An 18,723-nucleotide genomic window follows, 5' to 3' on the forward strand; every position below is an offset into this window, starting at 1 on the left:
TCGTTGTCGTCATCCGAGCCGCTCTCCGGCTCCGGGACAACCTGGCGAAGAATTTCGTCGTCAGTGGCCTCCGCGCACGAAACAATGTCGTCGTCCGCACGAGTGAAGTCTTTAAATGTCATTGTGGCAGGTAGAGAATCCTTCTTTCGCCTCCTCCCCGTGCGATGTGATGACGATAGTGCTGACCGAAGACGAAAAAACGGCATCCATCACCGCGTCTTTTAAAAAGCAAACATGGCCTCCGAAACTTAAAATATGGCGTGCGCATTCCAATCTCGGAGGCAGGAAAAGCATCTGAAGACCAAGCTTAGCCAAGCCGACAGAAAATCCAACATGGCGGCGTTCACAATGGCTTGGGGCGTGGCACAAAACGAGCGATTTAGTCCGAAACATCGAACTTTCAGGGGCAAATTCGCCCGAAAAATCGGTCGAAACAATGCATTAGCTCTATGGGATCCCTGACGGTGCATTTATGAAGTCCGGAATATCCAACAAGTCCGAATTTTTAGAGTCCGGAAAATCGGTCGGCGACTGTATATGATGGAACTTGGCTCACACACGGACATACGTCACATATATGCATTGGCTGCATTATTGAAATGTAAAGTGCTCTTGTTATAGGCCATATCGTACTGTTGAACTTTTGCCTCGCTTGCACCAAAAGACCCAAGGAAGGAGAAGCAGGACGTTCTGCCTAGCTCATCCAGCTCGCCCCGCTGTTTCAGAAGAATGTTGGCTGCAACGCTGGCTAGATGGAAGTGAAAGCAGCGCTACGCTTGTTGGGGCGGTCACTTGAAAAGCACAAGCTTCGGTATACAACCATGCTGTCGGACGGCGACAGCAAAACATTTCATGCTCTTACCGAAAATAAAGTGTATGGTTATATCAAGGTAGCCAAAGAAGATTGCATCAATCATGCGCACAAGCGTATGGAAGCTGTCTTACATACACTTGTGGAAAAAAAAAAGCTCAAGGTGGCTTGCTAGGCGGTAAGGGCAGGCTCACGCAACACAAAATTAGAGGATCACCTCTTACTATGGCTATGCCTTGAAAAATCACAGGAATGACGTTCCAGGCATGCAGAAAGCTGTGCTTGCAACTTTGCAGCACATGTCGTCTACAGACAAAGCACCAAAACATGACATCTGCCCTGAAGGCCCAGACTCATAGTGCAAGTACCAGAGAGCTGTGGCGAAGAATGAGAAGCCCACAGAAAGACAGCTTGCCTGATTTTGTGAGTGAGGCACTAGAGCCTGTGTTCAGGCGGCTGAGCGACAAAGCGCTCCTGGAAAGGTGCAGTGATGGGATCACTCAGAACTCAAGTGAAAGCCTGCACTCTGTGATTTGGCAGCAAGCCCCTAAAACCCAGCATGAATCCTTGTGGAGCATAGGGAGGGCTGTTTCAGCAACCATAAGCCGCTTCAACCAAGGCATAACGAAGAGCTACTTAGAAATTGCCGAGAAGCTAGGCTACAGCGCGGGCTACAACCTGGTTCGTCGCAGCCTCGAAAAAGACAAAAACAGGCTGCAAAAATTGCAGAGAAAGCATCTCGGCAGCAACACAACCAAGACGAGGCTTGCACAGCGTCACAAGCCAGCAGGGTACCCTGCTTATAGCCCCGGTATGCTGTCGCACTGTCCTCATGCAAACGGTGACAATTACTTGTAAAATAAACATTGTGTGTTTTTAGCCTGAGCATTGCGTAGGTGTACTGTATATGCAAGGACAACATTATTATTCAATTTTCGGGCATTTCTTTCACTTGCTACTCACTGTACTGACCAAACAGTAAAAAAAAAAATTCGTCTGCTGCATTAATGACCATGTTATAGTTTTGGAACAAGCTGTGACAAATATTTTGGGAAGCTACAGTCATAAATTTAGCATGGTCGTTACCGTATAATATAGAGCTACAAAACGGTGTCATTTATATTGCCGTAGCTTCACTTTAGCAAAAGTTACAGTTGATGGAAACTTCAAAGGAAACTTTCAGTTCGCTGTTTTTGCACATTTCACTCAGCCTTACGGGGGTTTTTCGCATGTTATACTTTAGGGAAACTGACAAAGTTGGTTTTATTTTATTCATCTTGAAATGATGCAGGGAGTGATGCTATTTTCATTTCTCTAGAGCCACGTTACGATTTACAATTAAAGATAATTATGAGGAAATTAGAATAAAATATTCATCATAAGTATAAAAAAAAGTTTTTAGGACTCACATCTCCCCCTTAATTTGAACTTCCGGTTAATTCGAACTCACGCTGTGGTCCCGTCAAAGCTATCTGTATTCCAACCGGCGAAAGTGCCCTGTAATTCGAATGCGCAAGCACTTGCGATGGTTGATTTGAACATACCGTGCTTCGAAAATGCTCTCAGCACCATGCCCAATCTCGCGGCACACCTCAACGCTGTGCACGAAGAAGGAAAAGAAGAAAACGAAAGAAAAGACTGCGGCGGATTGTCTAGTCTCTCAAATGCCGATCTGCGAGGCGCTTGTGCCACGCTTCTCCCTTTTTCATCTCTGCACGTAGACACCCTTCTCCTTTCAAGGCCGCGCGTGGAGAAGAGGTAAAAAAAAAGACAGCTGTTGTGGAGAGCTGGCTTTCTCTCTAATGCCAATCTGCTTCTCTCCCTGCAGAAACGCCCTTCCTTTCTCAGTGCAGAGGGTAGCAGTGGAGACGCAGTCGTTGCCGTCATCTTTAGAGAGTATTGGCGCTCGACTTAGCCGCGCGCTACTATGCTTTGCAAACTGCGTGCGAAATTGATTGACTCGCTGCAAAGCAAACATGGGTAGACGCGCATCACCGATTGCTTCATTTAATGACGGATGTCCTCTGATTTGTGAATAAATGTAAGCCTTCTGAAGCTTCCCCATCATGTGTTCTTAAGGGGGCAGACTGGTCTTAGACATTTTTTTGTTTATATCTTCATTGATATTGATCAAACTGCACAGAATTGTGCAGTTTGTTCTGCTGATTTCAAATATTTAATTAGTGTTTCTGTAACTCTTCTTGTTCCTGAGATAACTTAAGTTTACCCCCTATTGTTTCAGGCCGCCATAGAAAAAATGTGCTTAATTAAAAGTCGTATTCAAGACATGCCAACATAGACTAATAACTATAGATTGAAAGTATGCAAGAGTTTTTTTTTTTTTGTTTTTAGGCCTTGGTTATTTTACAGCAAAATGACCTATCCATTTTCAAAAGCAGTTGAAATTGTGTTATAATTTTGATGAGCAATTAATTAAAAAGGCTTGTTCTCTAAATTTTGCTTTCATACTTGCATTCTACACACATACAGGTTTCCATTGCAAAAAGAATTATTGTTGTAACTGCCCTAGCTGCAGAGATATTGAGGCCTCAAGAATTGAACAGTCGTAAATTTACTTTTTTGAGAAAAATGGAGAAAACTGAAAACACACAGCTTCTTCAAAAAGCAACAATCATGGTGTTCATGTTTTAAAACCTCATAATGTACTCATAAATTCGTAGCAGAGCTACTTATAAATTCGCACACAGGTGCCGGCAAATTATAAAGAAGCCTCAAAGTCTGTTCCCCATTTTTCTGCAGGTTCTGGATGTTAACAGCACCAAGAATCTGGACAGTTAGAGTGGCATTAAAAAAAGTACCACTTCTTGGTGTGTGAAAATTTGCAGAGAGATAGAAGAATACTTGCGGAAACCAAAAATGTCAATTTTAAAACATGAATTTTTTTGTGACTTTTTGGTCCCAAAGACCAGTCTGCTCCCTTAGGTGAGAGGGAAATCGCTTTGCAGTCATGTGACCCACAGCGCTTCCTCAATCCTCTCTTCGCTGGGTGTGTGAAGAGGACGGCTCTCTCGGCCGCGCGTGGCGTGGCTGTAAGGTCGGTGCGGGAGTTTTGAAAGAGCCGCGCCGAATGAGCGTCAAACTCTGCAGAAAACGATATAAACATAATGTTTTTTTTTTTTTTGTGGACTATTTCATAAACTAATTTAGTTTGTTATATTCATTTACCAGTCCATTTTGCAGCCACTGCAGCCAAATGCAGCCACCGCAGCCGGCATTCGAACCCGCAAACTGCAGGTCAGCAGCCGAGTACCTTAGCCGCTAGACCACCACGGCGGGGCTTGAGTGCACTTTTACTCACCGTGGCGTGTCAAATGAACTTTATTACCAAAACCGTCCAGCGAAGGCCAAGAGAAGTGCGCTCAAAGCTTCAAAAGTATGCGCGCGCCAGCGCACGCAATGTCTATTACAGTGTTTGTGGTTGTCCTTTGCCACAACCGCTGTGCACGACACTGCGGTCACTCTTGACACGATCATGTACGGTAACGACATAACTGACAGAACTCCGAAAGTGCACACGCGTCCAACACTCAACCAGTCAAAGCGACGTTGCTTTCCACAAACCCTGCGGACAAAGCCGTGGCAGATATGGTTATAGATAGCAAAAGACGACTTGATTATGAAGGCACGTGCACCGCCAGCGTATGCAGATTGAGAACGAAACTACTGTTTTTTCCAACCGCCGCGCGCGAAACCGTAGTCGCGGCGAAGTGAGCCGATGCGATCACCAATTGCGACTACTAGCTGGCAGCATGAAGCTAATGCACGAATGGATTAAAGGCATAAAGACGTAAATAAAAGCTAGAAGCATTTTAGTGTTCCTGTCCAAAGAACCTAGTAATGTTGTTTTTGTCGATCTGCATACTTGCTCTATCCTTGGGCATTTAGTTTTTAGTTAACCTCAAGCAAAGTTTCGACCCGTGCCTTCTCAGCAGCCAGCTGCACTGCCCGTTCGTTTACGTGTGTCCCAGGAAGACATGTGCGAGTTCTTTTGACAGAAATAGATTTTGCTAGTTGTTTTAATGATGGGAAATTTCGGGAGATATGAATATTTGGGCACCCCCTTTGAGACTCTCACCATCTACTGTTGTTGGGAAACCCTACCATTATGTGTTCGATAAGACTGCAAGGCCGATATTTACAGACCATTGTCCCCCCCCCACCCCTCTCTTCTTTTTTTGTATGCTTTTTTTGTTTTCTTTTAGTGAAAAAAAAAAGGTGGGGGTGAATAAATTGGTGCGACCCCCTAGTTGAGGAAATCTCCGGGGTTCAGAATCCTGGAATTTGCCAGGTATGCTATTCTGTTTAAAAGATTCCCGTTTAGTGGGAGTCTGCTATACAACATTTGTTTTTTAGTAGGAGCACTGTAGTGATCATTTCGCCTTGTGGGGATTACCTGCAGCTACCAGCCGGCGCCATTCTTTGTGCTCGACGAGATTGATGCAGCATTGGACAACACCAACATCGGCAAGGTGGCAAACTTCATCCGCAAGCAGACGGAGACCTCCTTCCAGTGCATCGTCATTTCGCTCAAGGAGGAGTTCTACAGCCACGCTGATGCCCTGGTCGGCATTGTGCCCGACGTGAGTGCCTCTGTCTTCATCACACCTTGAATCCTGTATATTGTGCTTTCTCATGCATAAGCCGCACAAGATATGTAGAAAATTTGAAGCTAAAGTCGGAACGTTGGTCATGTGTGAATTTCAGTGCCCAAATCAGTTTCACAGTAATGCAAGGAAAATGGTTCTATGGCAGTACAACCACTTACTTCCGCTTCCCTGCAGTTCCTATGCAGTTGAGGGTGCAGGTCGTATGCAGGCGTTGGGTATATGGAAGATGCCTGAGTGGGCTATATGCAGGGTGGGCTATGAGGCACCATATGAGAGATATGGTGCCTCAAACACAGGTATAGTGAAGTGAATCTAAATTTTTATTTCCTCTACTTGTATATAATCTCTTGCATGCTAACAGGAAATATGAGACGTAATTAAGTTGTTCTCAAGTTGCATACGGGCGAATCTTTGTAGTGCCGTGTATACTCGTATAATGAATGCACTTCTTTTTTTTTTTCATAAAAAACAAAGTTGGGGCTCACGTTTATTTTGCGAGGTAAATGTTACAAAACCGTTTCGGTATGAGCAAAAAATGTGGCATCGCAAAAGAAGAAAAAAAAAGTCAGATACCTTATCTTTTGTAGTAAACATATTCGTGCACTACTGTAGTGTGCGCTTCTTTTTCCAGAAAGTTCAGCTACAATTTTGGGGTGCACCTATTCGCGGGATGAAATTTCCGAAAACTTTATTTCCAACTACAGCATATATTGCTGATACTCCAAGTCGCCTAAGTCGCGAATATCCGCACTGCGCCCGAAACAACCTTTTTCATAGGCTACACTAGCGCAAAAGTTGTTCAGTGCGCAGTCTTCGGTTAGGAGAATTGAGGCATTTGATGCAGAGTGCTCACAAGCATTCAAATTTACAAAACTTAACATAGAAAGACCGTCATTTCCAACAGAGCAAATGCAGAAAAAATACGAGAAGAGAGTGCCATGGCGGAAGTTCACCAATTACATTTCATGCGCCACCTAGATTGTGCTTATTATCCCGAGATGTGCTGACTGGTACTGATAGTTCTATTTCTCGGGCTCGCAACCCACATCCAAAATTACCATTTCAATGTTACAAGTACCACCCATGCCTCCTTTTCTTCAAGTAGAGCCACCTCAGAGGTCAAGTTGATTTCGTACAAAACTGCAATTGATTGCCCACGACTGCCACTAAAAAGCAATTAACGCTGATTAGTAGGCTTGTGCAAATAGTAAATTTTAAGTGCAAAAATTTTTAGAATCTGTCAAAGCCAATCCCGGGTATATCGAACTCGCCAAAAACGTTTGTTAGTTCGATACATGACATAATTCGATATAGGCTTGGTATAGGATTTGACACAAAGGCACATAATAAATTAGAAGAAAAGTAGTTTATTAATATGGCGGCTTACTTAGACCCCTACTGTGGTACAAAATAGTCCCGGATTTTCTTCTGGGTCAACGACTTCGCTGCCTGCGACAGCACTCACACCTCCACGTTGTCCAACGAGTTGGAGCAGCTGAGGCCGCAACTTTCCACATTCACGCAATAGCGCCGTACCAATTCAAGTGCACTAATTACCTCGGAGGATGTAGGCAATGGGGCATCGTTCATTTCATTATCGCTGTTGCTTCGGCTTGTGGTCGGCACAACGTCTGCAATGTAGTCCTCATCTTGTAGCTGACCCGTGATGGCAACATCATCGTCCGCCCTGACGAACTCGTCGAATGTCGATCCGTCGACAGCACACGGGAACACTTGTAAACGGCTGTTTAGTACACAGCAGTGCGCACACGTTGGCCGTTACGGGCACCTGGCCTTTTGTCCGACTTGCCCTGATGTCTGCCTTGTTCTTCAATGTGCTCCTAAGAATTTTGTACGCGGCAGCGACGTCAGACTCCTTTTCACCGCGCTCGACCCGATTTATGATTTCGAGTTTCGCGCCGAACGGCTAATTCTGCCTCTACGCAAGCCATGACAACAGAGCGCCAACACAGTTTACAGAGCAACGGGGAACACCACCAGCACAGACCACATCGTATGAGGACTCGAGGAAAACAGACAGCTGCAGGCACTCGGGCATAAAGAAAGAAAAAATGGCACTCGCTTCTACCGCCTCTGCGCCTTGGATAAAGCACGACGGCCTCTGACTGGCTGTAAGCGCTACGAGCGGACCAGGATTATTTCTTGCAGGGGGGTGTTCGCCCGTGCACAACCGGGTGTAACCAACTTTTTCTAGGGTGGCACCGGCAGTTTTTTCACCACCGCGAGGGAAAGCCAACTTGCTGGGGCACTTTTGAGGCACATGGAGTTTAATATATCAGTCGTCGTCGCTATTTTCGTTCGATAAAACAGTAACTTTTGCTATATATTCTCAACGTCAATTTACCTTGTTTAGTAATTATTCGATATACAGGATAATTTGATATAAACGGGTTCGATATAGTTGGGCTCTACTGTACAAAGTGGAGTTGAAAAGATTTGTCACACGCTGCAACTGCATTCTCACTTCTCTTGTCCCAATGAAAGCGGTGGACGCTAAGCAGGGAGGGATGGCATGGGGAAAGGAAATACACCACGTACAGCTCATGACTTTGAGCAGTTTTATTTATTTTTAATGTGAAGCATTTTTAGCGAACTTTGGCGACTTTTAGCATATCTATCTATCTATCTAGCTGCCTACGACTTTCAGCTCTCCTGGCTGTTTCGATAATGGTATCGATACCAAACTTGGTATGGCATAACATGACTGTATGAAGAACATATTTGACTAGTCATAACATGAAAATCATGACATTTATGTCATGATTTACATTTCATTGTCATGCAGCTCTTGCGATGGTTTCGTTCACATGGCATATTGCAAAACTGGTTAGTATGGCATGATTGCATGGCGAACACAAGTGATAGACCTTAACATGAAAATCATGACATGCGTGTCATGTAACAACATGAATACATGCCGCTCTCATGATGCGCTCGCGCCCGTTTCGCTACCGTCACATATACCAAATTTGGTATTACTGTACGCGAATGCATGACGAAGGTATATGACTGTTGCAAACATGATAATCATAAGATGCGTGTCATCTAGCAACATGACTACATGCCACGCTCATGATGCGCTGGCGGCCGTTTCGCTAGCTTCATGTATACCAAATTTGGTATTACGGGACATGAATGGATGACGAAGGTATAATACTGGGGCAAACATGATAAACATGAGATGCGTGCCATGTAACAACATGACTGCATTCTACGCTCATGATGCGCTTCCGGCCATCTCGCTTGCTAAACATGTACCAAACTCGTTATTACGCGACATGAACGGACGACATGCATGTCATGTAACAGCATGACTACATGCCACACTGATGATGTGCTCGCGGCCGTTTTGCTAGCTTCACATATGTCAGATTTGGTATTACGTGACGCCAATGGATGATGAAGGTATTTGACTGGTGCAAACATGATAATCATGAGATGCGTGTCATGTGAGGCACCGATACATTTCGACGTGACGCGGTGCGTGTGCTCCCGAGCGTTTATTTCGTCGCGTCACGCCAGGCGCCAGTCCTGCCATATACTCGCAGACGTGCGCCGCGCTTATTTGTTTTAACGCATGCACCTTTCAGCGCGTCCGGTGTCCCTTCGTCACGAAAAGAGGGAGAAGCATTGTTGTATGGGTAACGCATCGGCGTGAAATGAAGCATGTCGTATTTCGTGCCGGTTGCTGTCGGGCCACGCCAGCGGATGCTAGTCGCCCCTGGCGTCAGACTATAGAGTGCTCGCGTTTTGCTAACGTAGCGTCGCTGTGCCCAGCCTGCGCGCGCATCAACGCTACATAGGAGTATATTGGGCCCTTCATGATGCGCTCGCGGCCGTTTCGCAAGCTCCACATATACTAAATCTGGTGTTACGTGAAGTCAATGGATAAATATATGACTGGTGCAAACATGGTAATCTTGACACGCGTGTTATGTAAGAACATGACAACATACCACGCTCATAGCGTGCTCTCGGCCGTTTTGCCAGCTCCACATATACTAAATTTGGTATCACGTGACGTGAATAGGTGACGAAGGTAAAATACATATTCAAACATGATAATCATGACACGGAAGTCATGTACTGAATCATTTACCTTCACTTCGTAACTTGTGCTGGTTTTAAAGTGCATATAAACATTTACCATTCGTGCTTTGCATATCATCGATTTCCACTGTACGTGGGATCTGTAAATTTTTAATATGCAGCTTTTCAGTGAGATCACACATTTATGCATGGACAAGTCGCTGCCTTTAGTGGTCGCACCAGTAATGATCGAGTGCGCTATACTCAAATCAGCCAATGGCTGATAGAACAGCTATGACAACTGATTTTTGAGCTTGTAGAATCATTTGCCGAGAGGAGAGAGCAATTTTTAGCTGACTTGGAAACTGCAGGTTGTGTGCTACGCTATAATATTTGGTTTACCTGTTCTCGGCAGCCTTGAATGCTGATCGGCGGTTACGTTTGGCCCGGCAGTTCGTCTCAGCAGACGCCATTGTGAGTAAGCCGGTCTGCTAGAATGCTTTCAACCCCATCTGCGCCCAGTCAGAAGCACCACGCACAACGCTGTCCTGTAGGTGTTCCAGGCAGTTCGCTGTGATCGGGTCACAACGAACTGCAACAGCGGCGCAATCTCACACTGTTCGATCTCGTTCAACAAAAGGATTGTTTTGCGTAGCTTTAGTCGAGTTCGTTGGGACTCAACCGCAGCGAGGGTTTTCTGACCATGTGCAAGTGTTGCAAGGCCCCTTTAAATTTTGAAGTGGGGCTTTGCGGCAGTGCGGATTTTCCCGGATAGATGCTTTCACAGCTCGGCACCCCTGCAGTGCAGTGAAAATGACCTTTACAGGCGTTCACATGCGGTTCATTGCGAATACTTCAAGATTCTTGTATAATTCAAATTTTAATCGAAGCAAATTCGAATACTGTACTACTTGTTCGAAAATTTGAAGCATTGAAATATTCCCACAAGCCTACTGACTAGGCCTAGGCTACGGTTCGGCATGTTCTCGCAAGAAGTTTGTACAAGACAACATAAAGATTGGCCGTCAAGAAGGTCGCACTCAAGCACTGATCCAAGAGCATTGTGCATGATATGAAACTATGTTTAGGTTGCGGCCAAGAAATGAACGGCTCAAAAGTTCACCAAGTTTGTGTAAGTCCGTGTAATGGCCGCAAAGGCAGAAGCTCGCGTCGCAAATTCGATAAGTTTTTGAATTTGTGGGCAAGGTAGCATACGTGAGAAGTACAACGCTTTTGCCAACGGAAACTCAAAGCACACTTGATGAAAACGCGATTGCACGGAGCGCTTGCGGCCAGAACCACGGCAGTGCCGATGCAAAAGGTTACTCTGACGCCCGCCTTCCTCACTCAGTGACCCCGGGCAGCGCTGCTGCAATCTTCGTTCTTTTCTTTTTTCTCACTCCTCCTTAACCTAAGAGGGCGTCGAAATGCAACTGTGTAAATATGGTACAGAACTAGTGATTATGGGCAGGTTCCAGGTGTGTCTGCTATGTGCGAGAATTAACAAAATAATAATTTCTTGCGACTGAACTGTGGGTTTGCCTCCTATTCAAGTGCACCTATTATGCGAGCAAATATGGTATTCTTAGTTCTGCCACAGGGGTATCACAAACTTGTGGAAGCCCTCTACCTTTCTTTCATAGCACGGAGGAGGTCACTGAAAAAGTGATGTGTGCCTCTTCAGGTAAAGTCTGTTGCACTGCACGAAGTGCGTTGTCCACCAATTGCTCGCTTTGAAAGCGGTGGCAACAAGACCGTGCTTTATGGCTGTCGCTCACGCTTTTCATGCAAAATGACACAGCCTTCCTGACGCAGGTCTCTGACATTCTAAGACCTCTTCTTCCTCAGATCAGGAAACAATCAGGTCTTCGATTCGCGAAAGGCACACTGCTTCTGATTCTAAGTGCACCGTTTGTTGTGCTGTTTCCACCAGTAATGTTTTTCAGTTTCAAAATGCCTACCAGCAGTGCAATTCCTGTGTTTAACTGTGTACTCTGCAGCCTGTAGCTTGAAACCAGCTGTGTAGCTCACATTTTGGCCCATTGCCAGTGGCAAAATGCAAGACACACCATAAACAAACTGACAACATTTTCGCGAAATGACTGGTATACTTGGATTTAGGTGCACATTATAGTAGAAATTTCTAAAGCTTCCCGCTACGCCATCTCTCATATCTTGGTTTTGGGACGCTAAACGCTAACAATTATTATTGTCCCACTTGGCCTCGGATGCTCCACTGCTTGGTTTGTAAAAGTTACCATGAAGAATGGCACTTTCTCCTGCGATCCCCACATTCACTTTTGTCTGTGCGCTTCTTCCACCGTGCTGGCAGTTCTGGTTGCCTCCGGCTACTTAATCTTTCATATTTGTAGGAAGGGACTGTTGCCTAGTATGGGCAGTTAGTGATTTGCTTGCTGTGTGCTTGTGCAGCAAGATGTCTTTACACTCGCAGCATTCGTGAATCGTGCTGTGGTGCATAAACGCTTCAAGAACACGAATAAAAGAGGAACGTGCTGCACACAGATAGAAAGAAAAACAAACAAAAAATGTGCGTCTTAGTGGAGTGTGAGGGATTAGTGACTAAAGCGGGGTTGGCATAATGATAATATATAAAAGATACAATGCACTAAGGTGAGAGGGTGCCGTGCATTAGCTCGGTAAATGCTAGTAAAGTGGGTTGCGAGTTTATTATACAAGAGAAAAAAAAAATGACCAAATTTTGATAGCTGAAGTTGTGTGTGTTTATTATACGAGTGCGTTCATAACACGAGTAAATACAGTACATTTTTTTCACAAGGAAACAAACAATACAGTAGCCGGGAACCACATATTGCAAACAAGCGGTTATAGTCGGGGAAAGTATGCTGCTAAATAATACAACAGAGACATGTTTCACATGGCTCTGCATCAGAAATTATTCATAATTTTATGGTTTCGAGATGTCTTTAATCGAAGTGTGGCATTCCTTTTACATTTCTAGCATACTTGGACCCTTTCTGGGTACCTAAATAACATAGTGGTGGGACACATTGGCAAACTCTTTGGCACATCCAGTGCACTTAAAGTTCCAAACATGTTTGTGGGAGTGTTTTATGTTGTGTAAGCGAGTTCTATAGATTGCTGTATGTATATTTGTTGCTAGAGCAGGATGCCCAGAACATTTATGCTCGAAAACGTACCGAGTACTACAGAAACAGATTTTGGCTGTGCATGTCCGTCACATCGGCATTAGTGTGATGCTTTGAGAGCAACGCACTTGGTACCATAGCTGCCTCCGAGTAGCGTTTGAGTGTCTACCAATCAAAAGAACCCTATGCCAGTGTTGGTGCAAACGCTGTCAGCGAGCGCCCAATCACAATCGGTCAGCTGCAGCTTCGTGCCGATGCTAGCAAGACGGGAAGGCGATTGGTTAACAAAACTGTGGTAATTTTTTCATATTGTTTCCAACAGCTGCCGCTGCTCGTTGCCTTGAATCGAGTTTGAAAATATCTGCCGTGTGCTCACGTGTTCTCACTCGGGTCGCTCGAAATAGTACACATTTTATGGGAATAGTTTCATGGCCTTTTTTTTGTGTGTGTGTGTGTGGTAATGATGTAAAGAAAAAAAAAGAACCGATGCCATTATCTTGGTATCTTGCCATTAATGCGTCAGCGCAGAATTCAGAAACTGGGAAGCTTTGCTTGTTTAGTCTTTGCAACAGCTTCCTGCCTCTTGAATTTCTTGCTGAGCATACAAATTATCATAAATATTGTCGCAATGTAAGATTATTTACTCTTGTTTAGCAGTGCACCTTTCATGACCAGCTCGTGTACTTTTTTTGCAGCCCGGGGAGTGCACCATCAGCCGAGTACTGACCATGGACCTGTCCGAGGTGCCCGAGGGTTAGGGCCAACGAAGCTCTTCTTTGCGAATGGCACCAGGGGGGAAACCGGACCGACTGTCTATGGTAGTAACGTGCATCAGAGCGTGCTCCGGGGTATAGCTTTTAAAAAGGTGTTTTAGTTTTGACGCGTGCCCACCCGATTGGGCATTAGGGTTCATGTTGAAAGTATTGAAAGCCTAGCCCCTGTTGCTGTCGTCTTCCGCCCATGGCAGCGCCCTTGTTATTTAAAAAAAAATAGTTTGATGCAGTGAAAACTTCGGCGATCACACAGGCACGTTCCGCGAGGCGTCACCACCGTGGAAAGTGTCTCGTTGACGACAGTCAGGCTGCTGCGCGGCTCTGAGCAACCAACCAAAGTATGCCTCTCACTGAATTGGGAGAATGGTCAAGTTTCAAAATTGTGGCTGTTGGGGATCCAAGGGCTCCTAGATGGAGTGAAGTGCGACTTTTCCCATTTTCTTGTACATTCACTCACTCGTTTCATCGCTTTTTATTTGTGCCCGTATTGCTTGTACATTGCAATGCTTAACATCGTCACAGCAGCAGGGGAATGTGATAATTTTTTTTATCATTCAGAATTTACTGTTTATTCATTTAATATATGGAGAAGTTTAGTGGTTTGGTACGACCCTAAATTATACTTTTGTAAACTTTTAATGCGACTTATATGCATCAACCGCTGCTTGCACATACCGGTACAATGGACCTGTATAAGTAGCGTTAAGTATTGGTGTTCTGGCACTGAGATGTGTGGCCTGAGCGGATGATGCATTTTATCTCATATTGACGACTACCTATGGCATAGGAGACTTTTTTTTCTCAAACTTTTATTACTTCTTTTGTGCTTTTAGGTCGTACACAACAAGCTTTTTACTCTAAAGTGTTGCTGCTTCTGGGAGCCTGTGAAAGTGAATTATTTTTTGTCTGGTTCTTGGAATAAAAAGCAGTTTTTTTCAGCGCGTTTGTGTTCACTGAATCTAGTACATGCCTTGTCTTGTTGCTTCTACACTTTGAAGGCTGTACTAAAAGCTCGCCGGCATGGCAAACGGTAGGCAGTGGGGCTACTGGTCTACGTGGTTGCATGCTAGTCGCTAATTACATGCGTGCCTTGCACATCGCAAAATGCTCTTTGAAATAGAAACTGGCACTGGGGTCGATGTGCCAACATGGTGACCTCGAAATTCAGGAGATTCATAAAGCGGAGATAGGAGAGGGTGTGGGTTGACAGAAGGAACTTAGCATATGAATTTATTTTTACTGTTTAATGAAGCCACAGTGACATCATAAACTATTAAGTGCCAGTAAAGTTTTAGATACCAGCGGTCATACTGGTACTCATTAAATATGGGTGGGTAATTTTCGGAGCAGCAAAATGTTACTTTTGGAGCACTAAATTCTGAATTTGGAACAGGTCACAGGGAAAAAAAACATGCATTTTTTATCATGAAATACCAATTTTGGAGCAGTATAAAAAAGAACGCTTACATTAACAAATATGTATAAACCATTTAGCATCACCTAAATCATGCAATGTGAACATGAGTACTGCTATTCCAATGAAAGCAGTATTTTGAACCACCCCTCTTTACAAACAATGATAAAATCCATATTAGCATTTGCTGTGCCTGTCAAATCATTCGACAGACTCCGCAAATTTAAATATCAATCTGCCAAGCTTGCGACCTTGAAATTGGGTAGATTCGTAAAACCGAGAAGTAGGGGTGGCAAAAAAAAATGGTGCACAATTCAGTTTTTCTTTTTTTTTTTTAGGGAAGCAGAAATGTATTACACTGCTTCAAGTGATTGCCAGTAGCTTATTTAAACGTCAGTGATTATACAGATACTCAGAATTGCGTGGCATGCAAATGCATGAGTAACTGAGCAAATTAGGCAGTGCCCACTAGCGCTAGCAGCCCCTTTTAAATCTCTATATGCTTTTCTGCAGGGCACCGGCCTATTACGACGAAGGTGGCACAAGCAGCACTAGAACCAAAGCCAAGAAATTTGCTAGCACCTACATCACCACCCCACTTCACACTTTTTTTTTTCTTTTTTTTCCGCGCCGCTTCGTCTTCCTTGCAAGGCGCGTTCCACCAGATAAAGTAACAACGGCGCACGCCCGTTGATTATGCAACGGTTCTGGATATCTATCGCCAGGACCGTGGCAGGGACGACACAACTTCAAGACAAAAATAAATGTTTTATACGCCACTGCTAAGGCAATCAACATGGTTGCTGGCAACGCCGACATTTGCAGCATGTCGAGCTTGTTCGTGCGAGGGGAACGCGGCATACGCTTCTAGCTTTAGTTCTTAACAAGCCATAGCGTGCTTTCGGGTTAAGAAATTTACATTTCCCACGAAGCATTGGTGGCTACAGCAACGCATTTTTTGTCTTGAAGTTCCATTGTCCTGCAGATACGTATTCACTGCAATCAGCAGACTGATTGGCATGCCGCGTTGTTACTTTGTCTGGTCGATCGCATCTTGCGAGTGTAGGGCAGGTGTCTAGAATAATTCAAAGGGTCTGCGCTTTGACTGATGGCGCAACTTGCAGGTGGCCGAAGTGGCCTGTATACCTCGCCGAAATCAGCGCACCTGAAAAAAAATTGAGGCTGGCTGGGCATTTTGGCACAGCGTGGTGCAATTTTCACAAGTTTGGCACAGCTCGGCGTAACAAGCGGGAATTGTATCAAATTGGCACAATTGACGCAGTTGTTGTGCCTCTGGGACATGATGGCGCGAAATCAAGCAGCCCGAAGGTGCTTCTAAAGGGCCCGTAAACCACCTCCAATATTTTTCCAAGCATTTCACGTAAACACGCTCATCGTGTGCAGAATGCCATCGCGATCAACGATTCTGCACGTAACAATGCTACGAGTCGCCGGCGCGCCACCGATTTCAAGAAACAATTGCTCCTCTTTTCTGGGCCTTTCGAGCCTCCGAGTGACATTCCGTGCCACATCGCGTGACGTGCCGAGCCGAATATGCCAAATATGCTGCCGAGCAGGAGCCTACGACTTCCGGTCAGTCTGCGAACAGCTGTCCATGCTGTTTGTTGTTCATCATGTTGCCAGCGTCCATGAAACACATGCAGGGCATGGCGTGTCCCCGTACAGGTCCATTGCATTCGCGATCCCTTGAAGGCATCTGTGCAACGCAAGTTCTATACCTGCACGATTACGGCAGCCACGATTCGCCAACAAGCATGCAACTGACGGAGTCGCCGCAACCAGAAGTATATAATGTTTCAAGCAGCACGTCAGCGATGACGTATGCCACGCAAGATTGGGAGGGACGCTCGGCTAGAGGACAAAGCCAAGGAAAGCACAACAGAGAGCGAAAGGTGTGGTTGTCACGGCTTGATACTGCCCCACAACAACTGAATTTCGACCTCTGGGTGGTGTATGCGCCCTTCAAGTGTGAAGCACTTTAAGAGCCCGTGCTGTCATCGCTTGGCATAACGCAAGCAAAACCACAAAAAAAAAATAGAGAAGAGGAAGCAAGCTAGTATTAGAAAGTGATGAAAAAGGAAGAAATAGGAAAAAAATAGAATGGGCACAAGGGAAACATAATAAAAAAAATAGCGGAGAAATAAAAGACAAAAAACTGAAAAAGAAATAAAAAGAGAAAAGGAAAGCTAAAAAAAACATAGCAGACTTATTTCCAGCCATGCACTTTCTTCAAGCTCATGGCATGTATAATTTTGTGTGCTAAAGACCTGCGCTCCCACTGCAGTCTGATCTTAGCTGCTGTGCTATACTTACAGAATGCATCACCACCATGGGATTGGCCTTAAATTTGTCGTCTGACAGCAATATGGCCACCCTCACCCCGCGTGGTGCTCTAGTGATTAAGGTACTCGGCTGCTGACCCGCAGGTGGCAGGATCAAATCCCGGCTGCGGCGGTTGCATTTTCAATGGAAACGAAAATGCTGTAGGCTTGTATGCTCATGCAGATTTGGGTGCACCTTAAAGAACCCCAAGTGGATGAAATTTACGGAGTCCTCCAACACGGCGTCTCTCATAATCACATGGTGGTTTTAGGACGTTAAACTCCCCATGTCAATCAATCTGGCTAGCCTCGGGCCTTTGATGCTTTCTATAAAGCACAGCCAAGCGGCAATGAGCAAGGCTGCCATGGGACCGCAGGTGTAACACACCAACTACATGCAGTAAGTGTGCAAAGTGCATGAAAAAAACCTTTTATTTACTATATGACAGTGTCTATGTATATCTAGTGAATGTTCATTCAGTGCCCATGTGGAACGTACCTGCAACCTTACTCGGTCGAGCTTGTTATAGCTGGGGGTATATCCAACTTTTGTAATTTGTATTTCTATGGATATATTTACAATTTTTACGACAAACATACCATGGATGTCTACACAATATATGTGATTCATCGGAAAGCATTGAGAACAAATTGCAACCGAAACGATGACCAAGAATGCAGCCATGTTGCCGGAAATCGTTACGCTGGCTTCCGGGCGACAAGCGATCGATAAACGCACGACGCTAGAACAAATACTGTCGCTTGTTGCTAGAAAATTGCATGCATGCGGTTGGGCCTTTACGCGAGATCGAATCCAAAAGAGTTAGCTACCGGCTTCACTTCATATGTTACAATTTGCTGCTATCGCACTCATTTTTTTCATCCTTAAGGTGCAATTGTGACTTTTTAAAGTATGTACAGCCACACATTTTGTTTTTGTTTTGTTTTTTACCTGAATTCGCCAGCATAGACTGCCGTGTCGATAAGCGTGAAGCACAGCGGCCAAATGAACGAGAATATGCGCATACACTCAATGAACAGTCATGTGGACCTGTCTTTGCTAGGCTGTTTCGGGAACCGGCCACCACCCTTTTTCTTTTGAGCACCTTTCTTTTGAACTGGCATCATGTTATAGAGAGTTTCACTGGAATGGAGATAGAATGAATGCTATGGCAACAGTTTGTAAGACTGAAAGCCAACTCTTTTATATCCAATATTGCGTAACTCTACAAAATGCTGGTGTAAGAGCACACAGCCGTGCAAAGGAGAGATGCTCTTCTCGCAGTCCTTTAGCAATGAGAGCGTAGCCTAGCTGTAAAATGGTTCACGAGATATTCGCGCTGATGCCTGCCGTGATCGCGCGCGCATAGCGATCACAACCATGTATTTAGTACCAAAGTTCACGGCTGCTCCTGGAGCAATCACAGCCTTTATAAAGCCGTAACTATAACGGTTTCGGCTGCTCCTGGAGCAATCGCAGCCTTTACAGAACCGAAACTATAACAATTTCGATTAAACCTAAAAGACAACGTTTCAGCCACGTTTCCGGGCAACGCATATGATGGCTTTCGCACTTT

At 44.9% G+C, this 18,723-nt stretch overlaps 1 protein-coding gene across 2 annotated transcripts in view; it reads left to right on the forward strand.

Annotated features, from left to right (window-relative positions):
• The window catches only part of SMC1 (structural maintenance of chromosomes 1), a 103,059-nt gene extending 88,731 nt beyond the window's left edge, over nucleotides 1–14,328 (forward strand). For both annotated transcript variants that reach the window (XM_075896066.1, XM_037424988.2), the window contains exons 14-15: nucleotides 5,232–5,412; nucleotides 13,313–14,328. In XM_075896066.1, the coding sequence (XP_075752181.1) occupies nucleotides 5,232–5,412; nucleotides 13,313–13,375 (244 nt within the window). In that variant the 3' untranslated portion in view covers nucleotides 13,376–14,328. The remainder of the gene's footprint in view (nucleotides 1–5,231; nucleotides 5,413–13,312) is intronic.
• Nucleotides 14,329–18,723: the final 4,395 nt, after the last annotated feature.

The sequence above is a fragment of the Rhipicephalus microplus genome, chromosome 5 (genome assembly GCF_043290135.1).
Source record: "Rhipicephalus microplus isolate Deutch F79 chromosome 5, USDA_Rmic, whole genome shotgun sequence".
In the NCBI taxonomy this organism is placed as follows: Eukaryota; Metazoa; Arthropoda; class Arachnida; order Ixodida; family Ixodidae; genus Rhipicephalus; species Rhipicephalus microplus.